The sequence below is a fragment of the Sinocyclocheilus grahami genome, unplaced genomic scaffold (genome assembly GCF_001515645.1).
Source record: "Sinocyclocheilus grahami isolate Dianchi unplaced genomic scaffold, SAMN03320097.WGS_v1.1 scaffold42.1, whole genome shotgun sequence".
NCBI lineage: Eukaryota > Metazoa > Chordata > Actinopteri > Cypriniformes > Cyprinidae > Sinocyclocheilus > Sinocyclocheilus grahami.
Window position 1 is genome coordinate 77,711 of NW_015505221.1, and position 7,440 is coordinate 85,150.

General features: G+C 30.5%; 1 protein-coding gene across 1 annotated transcript in view; it reads right to left on the minus strand.

The window, feature by feature from the left end:
- The window catches only part of LOC107582259 (amyloid beta A4 protein-like), a 66,146-nt gene that overhangs the window by 24,854 nt on the left and 33,852 nt on the right, over positions 1-7,440 (minus strand). The window contains exon 2 of the mRNA XM_016268032.1: positions 2,439-2,621. Within this exon, the coding sequence (XP_016123518.1) occupies positions 2,439-2,621 (183 nt within the window). The remainder of the gene's footprint in view (positions 1-2,438; positions 2,622-7,440) is intronic.

Below are 7,440 nucleotides of genomic sequence, written 5' to 3' on the forward strand. Positions count from 1 at the left end.
ATTAAAAAAACATTTATTTTCGTAATAAAACTCATTCATATTCAATACTACAGGCTTATTCCAATATTTTGTCCTAATATATATATATATATATATATATATATATATATATATACAATTATAATTGAAAATAATGAAATATTAAAACAGATGCTCAACATCCATTGAAAATGGATTAATTTGATTATTTTCTATTTTATTTTATTTATTGTTTGTTTATTAGGGACTATATCTTCTAGTGGAAGGATGAATTTGATACATATACATATATAGCCTACATATAATAATAACAACTTCATAAAAATTCAATAAAACTCATAAAAATTTCTTAAAATATATATACAATATATTAAAACAGATGCTCAACATCCATTGAATATGGATGAATTTTATTTTTATTTTATTATTTTCTTCCAATATTCTGTCTTACTATATATTCATTTATATATTCATTTAATATATATATTAAAACAGATGCTCAATTTCCATTGAATAACTTTGTTATTATTCATTACAATATTTTATTTTATTATCAGGGATAATATCTGCTAGTGAAAGGAGGGACGAATTTATTAATAAAACAATTAAATTAATTTGTCTCTTTAATATTTTTTTTATTTAGGTTAACATTAAATTGTGAACATAGTTATGACTCTGCATTTCAACATCCTTTAAATATATTCACAACACAGGACAACCTTGAGTCCATTTCAGCTTAATTATGACATACTGTTCAAATTAACATCCTGAAGAATACAAATATTCTTTAAAAAAAAAGATTGTTCTGGGTACATGCATGCATCAAATCAATCCGCACTGGGCTGAAGCGAGTAAGAGCGTAATCTTACAGACATATGGGAAGGGATTATTATGTTCTAAACAAGCTCTGGCAATGAAGCCGCAGTCCACTGGCAAACCGCCTGCTAGTCTAAACCTCATCCAGCCAGGAGAATGACATATTCGTTGGCCTCTTCATTCAATTTTGATGTCACTCGTGCCAGCTAGCTTATGTATACGCCACTTCGTGCCAGGCTAGAATTCGGGCACAATAATGCTTTTAAAAGCCATTAGGCAGAATGACTGGTTGAGCCCAGATTAGCGCACAACGAGGTGATTTTATACTGCGGAGGTTGAGACAACGTGTTGATTCAGACAAGGTTGAACAGACGTTGCTGGCACTTATAGAGCACAAGGAGACAAAAACATGCTTTTTTCAGACTGACATCTCAGAATTGCTGTCATGCAATAATACAGGCTTAGACAGATTTCATCCATGAAATGTGTGCATGAAAAACAGAGGAAAACAACCAGGCATAATTTCTTATCCCTAATTCCTCTAGATGAGACAACATGGAACGAAAAACTTGCAATCCTCTTAGGAGTCAGAGAATACAGTCACATTAGCCGCACAATACATTTGAGCCCGGGGTGTACGGAGATCATAAATCTCCACCGCTGATTGATGGTGAAAAATATGGCCATTATCCTGCACACTTAATACGGCGAGAGTTAGAAAGAGATTTGCATCGAGTTCCCTGTGTATGCACATAAACGGCATTTTAGTCTTGTTTTACAATGCTAATATTAGAACAGGCTGCCCTCGGCGTTCACCTTGAGAAAATGCTTGAGTGGAGATTGTCTGCAGATTCTTGTCCACATAGTAATTAAACCAATCAGCGCGCATGCTAATGTAGGTGTGCTGAGTTTGATGTTTAGCGCTTGACTGAAATTAATTACATGAGTCAAACAGAACAGAATGAAAGTAGAAGAGAACAAAATACAATAAGTCTAATAGAATAGAAAAGAAGACTGGAATGTAACAAAAGAACAAAACAAATAGAATAGAATAGAATCAAAACAAAATAAAAACATTGAATGGAATCAAACTAAATCAACAATCAAATAAAAAAATAGAATAGAATATAACAATGGAATAGAAAAGACTAGACTAAAATGGAAAAGAGTAGAATAGAATAGAAAACAAAACACTGTAAATAAACCTCAAAACTAATGAAATGGGATAGAATAGAGCACACTTTTTTTACAATAGAATATAATAGAATACACTAAAATATAATGGAATAGAGCACAAAACAAATATTAAGTAAAACTCAAAACAGAAAATATTTAAAACAAATTAAATAGGAGAGAATAGAGCACAAACAAATGAAACAAAGACTAATGGAACAATGTATCAACAGAATAGAAAAGACAACACTAAAATAGAGCGCAAAACAAAATACTGCAAGTAAAGCTCAAAACAATAAATAAAGCTCAAAACAGAATAAAAAAGAGAGCACAAATAAAACAAAACACAAAACAAAACAACAAAACCAAACACAAATAGAATAGAATAGAATGGAACCGAATGGAACAGAATAGAACAGAACATAATAGAATAGAATGGAACCGAATAGAATAGAATAGAATAGAATTACCTCCTGGCAGTATGACAGGATCTTGCTGGGCTGGGTGAAGCATCCCTGTCGCCCCTGAGGATCTGGTTCCCACTGTCCACTCTCAGTGTTCAGGTGTAGAAGTTGACGGCCACAAAACATGGCAATCTGAGGGTCTGCCACATGAGGACTAACCGGTCCATTCACCTCCGTCATGGCCAGAGCCTGAGAAAGAGATATGGACTTATAATACTGATTCAAAGTCAGAATAACCCTCAATTCAACATTAAAGCATTATGTGCTGTACATACATGTTCATAACTGATGTTTTCTTATGGAACTAGACTTGTGACTATAACCAAAGCATGAATATAAGTGCTAACCTCAAGTGCCAGTTTATTAAAATGCATAATAATATAGTAAACAAATGCAAGAGGATGTGTATACAGCATGTTTTGCAAACAGAGGACTCTCTTAGAGAAGATATGCAACTTTAGTATCTCGTGTAGTATTGAGAAAGTGAAATAACTCAAATTGTTCGAAGTTCAGAGTGGCCTACATTCCTGATAAAAATGTGTTAAGCCTGGCTGCCTGTTATTACTGCAAACCACAGAGCGATAAGAAATATTTGAGGCCAGCAAAAATTCAGAGCAATGGGGAAGTGGAAAGGACAGGACGAAGAGAGAGGGAAGAAGGGTGAGTAAGGCTGTTATCACTGGCCTGACAGTGAGGAGGAAATATAACATGGAGGTTCATTATTGAATTTCAAATTGAGCCAGCAGGCCAGACTTGCTGATAACCCTAAATGGAGCTTATCCTCCTCCCATCAAACCTGCACGTGTAACTGGAGGACAGGCAAAGACAGTACACTCAGCCTCAGCGCAGCAACAGCTTTTGTCACTGGATAGCCAATATGCCTGCTCACCCATCAGGCGAAAATAAAAATGTTAATGAATTCAAAAGGGCAAAGGTGAACTATTATCTTTAAAAGGTAGAAGAGGCTCAGTATTATAATTGTCATTTTTTCATTCTTCTCTGTGAATATGTTTCTAAGGTATTTATTCTCTCTATGTAGTGCCCTTTCAATGATCCCTTCTTGATTATCTTTGTCTGTTTTGGAAATGGAAAACTGTGCATACTGGAAAGTATACATAAATAGCATTTAAATAAATAAATTCTATAATAAACAAAAACTATAATAAATAAACATTAATAAATAAAACACTCAAAATAAACACTATTCATAAATAAAACAGTATTGATGCATAAATAAATATTATATAATAAAAAATCAATACTATTCCTAATTAAAATAGTATTGATAAATAAGTAAATAGTATTAATAAAACACTAAAGAATAAATTTTATTATTAAATAAAATAGTATTGACACATAAATAAATATTAACAAACAAAATTCTACAAAATAAATACTATTTATAAATAAATATTATTAATAAATAAAATACTAAAAAATAAATACTATTAATAAATAAATTAGCATTCATACATTTTTATAAATAAAATACAAAAAATACACACTATTCATAAATAAAATAGTATTGATGTATAAATAAATATAAAATAATAACATACAAAAAAATTAATAATATTCCTAAATGAAATAGTATAGATAAATAAATAAATATTATTAATAAAACATTAAAGAATAAATTGTATTAAGAAATAAAATAGTATTGACACATAAATAAATATTAACAAACACAATACTACAAAATAAATACTATTTGTAAATGAATATTATTAATAAATAAAATACAAAAAAATACTATTAATACATAAATTAGCATTCATACATTTATTTATAAAAATCCTAAAAATAAACACTATTCATAAATAAAATACTAAAAATAAATAAATACTCAAAACTAAATTCTATTCATAAATAAAACAACACTGATAAAAAATATGAACAAATACTAAAAATAAACAACATCTTTAAACAAAATAGTATTTAAACATAAGTATTATTAATAAATAAAATACTAAAATAAATACTATTATTAAATTAAATATGTAAAAAAAATTAAACTGGATTATACATGCAAAATAAAGTTATGTAATAAAATTGATAATTTTCCATATTGAAAAGGAAAGTGTATAGTATTATGGGATACAGCGAGACTGCTATAGTAAACTAAGAGTAAAGTAAGAGTACGCCATTGAGAACACACCCTCAGGTCCTGATTCGTCCTAGTCTGGCCTTCTCTCTCACACATCACTCAGTTTCTAGTTCATTCACTTCCTCTCTGTCTCTTTGGCAAAGGATGTAGGTATTGATCTGAAATGTGTTCAGTGCTCCTGGGGGAAGGGCCCCGGGGATCGTCACACATGCAGAGCAAACAGTAACCCTGTGCTAGAGTCAGATGTTAATACAAGCTCATTGACCACTAGGTCATTTGAGTACATCAACACAGAGCAGGAAACAAGGGATCAGGCGAGAAGAGAAAGTCTAATCAGGGGAGAGGCTTCATTTCATCTGGTTATCTACCCATTTCACTGTTTAAGGCTTAGTAACGGTAGCGGGGCACACTAATCGCTTCTCTGCTACGAGGAAAAAATTGATATTTCTGTGTTAGTATAATACATGCATATCATTTGTCCTGTGCAGAGACAAGCCCCACATATATACATATATATTTAAGTGTGTTGCAGACAATTTAATCCAAAGCCTCTTAGGAAATATATAAAACCCTATTGTTATGTACATAAATAATTCCAAAGCAAATGAAATCAAATGAGATATAGAGCTGAGATATGTTACTTAAAACAAATTGCATAAAAAAGAACAAAATAAAATTAATTATGCTTTTAAAACATGATTTATGAAAAGAATATAAAATAAAGAATACAAAATAACAACATTGGGGCAACAAAATATAATCAACATAAGTAGGAATCGTCACAGACAGGGCTGCTTATCAGAAGAGAAAATGACTGCGCCTTTCAAAGCATCATTAATCTGGGGTTCGTCTGCGCTGGAGTGATTTATCCTGGATTACGTCTAATCTGATAAATTAGAGTCAAATTTGTATTAGGGTACAGACACTGAATTGAAGAGAGGCAGCAATTTACATGAGTGATTGTTTAAAAGTGTCAGACAGAGCTCTAGGTGGCTTCACTTATACTGACACACAACCAGCTCTGGATATCATAATCATTAATCTGTTTATTTTAATTTTTAAATATACATTTCACATTTCAATATAAAAAAAAAAATATATATATATATATATATTTGTAATATATATTTGTTATATTACAATCTTATACAAATATTCAAATGTAATATTAAATTATAAATGCATAATTATACATGAACATATAAAATAATGTTAAAATAAAACATGAATATATATTTTATAAAATACTTTTTCTATTTTAATTATACACATATTTAAATAATTAAAATATATTTTAAAATACACATTTAAATAGTAAAATATAATATTAAATTAAACTGAATTAAACGGTGTAATTTCATGTACACAAATATATTTTTAATATTAAAATATTATAAAATAAAATAACATAATATTAAATTAAATTCGAATTATATAATTATATATTAATATATTTGTAATATTCAATTATAAATGATAATTATAATATTACAATTCTCTTGAAATTTAAAATTACAATTTTAAGAGAATTTAACTGGGTATACTATCATATACATATTTTTTTATTTCTAATATAACATTATATTTTTATTTGATAATAGATTGCATTTATTTAATATTTTTAAGTTTTAAGTAAATTTTAAATTAAATTAAATAAGTATTACATTCTTTGTGTCAGGTTACAATGACACAACTAAATACATTTTGGTTTAAAATAATCATCAAAACACTGAAGAATTCATGTCAAGCTAGACAAATTTCCTTTTCATCACGCAACTAGTAATTTTGATCAGTTCGGTTCTGTGGCCAAGAGAACTAGTATAAGATATTCTAGAGAACTGCAATAATGACTAATGAGGGAGAACACACTGTAACGTGATAATAACAGCAGATCGCGTGTGCGTCAGTGCTGTTCTTCTGCATGTGTGGATTCTGAGGGGGAGTGATGCTGCGAGGTTGCATGACTTCTTTCTTGTGGGTAGATAGACGCAATCAAAGCAAAAAAACAGCCTGTCACAGTTTTTTTACACTCCAAAGCTTGCCACATTTCAATGGCATCCCAAGTGAAGGCACCAATCTGGCAATCCTGGCGAAGACTGGAAACCCGGCGTACTTTAATCTTCAACGACAGAGCGAATGACAGACACACGCACTCAGGCAACCAATTAGAGCGGAGATGCCCACAGGGAAGATGAGGGAAAAAAGAGAGAGAGAAAGGCAAAATGTGAAAGTGATCAAAGGAAAACCCTGCCTCTGCTGGCCAATGCAAAAACGTTTGAAGTCCTGATTAAAATTTATGAGGAAATAAACATATAAATCGGAGCCGTAAATATACAATAAATATACAGAGCCCACAGGAGAGAGAGAGCAGTATTATTGCAACAAATGCCATTAGGAGACTGTTGGATTAAAAATTATGAAAAAAATCTCATCAGCTTAAAGGCTTGACGAATCAGTTAGTGCCGCCGCTGCAGTTTAAGTAATGCACACACACACACACACACACACACACACACATGTGTTAAATGCTCAGAATTAACCCTGGTGTTATGACCTTGCACTTATTCATCGCAGAATTTCAGCTGTCGATTACTCATGAAACGGTTCTCAAGTGAACATCTGCTGGTGTCGTTCTTATTTTTGAGTAAAACTGATTTTTCAGTTGAAAACTCTAGACGTTTGACACAATTTCAGTACAGATTATAGGGAAAAATTATTTCCTTGAAAAAAAAATATAACATATTATAATATTATTTTGTATTCAGTATTTGTGCAATATTGGAAGCATTATTATTGTAATTAATATATTTTTTTCTAATTCTGACAGTGTAATCTTTTTCTTTACCAGATTTTAAATATATATATATATATATCTATATATATACTGTGTGTGTGTGTGTG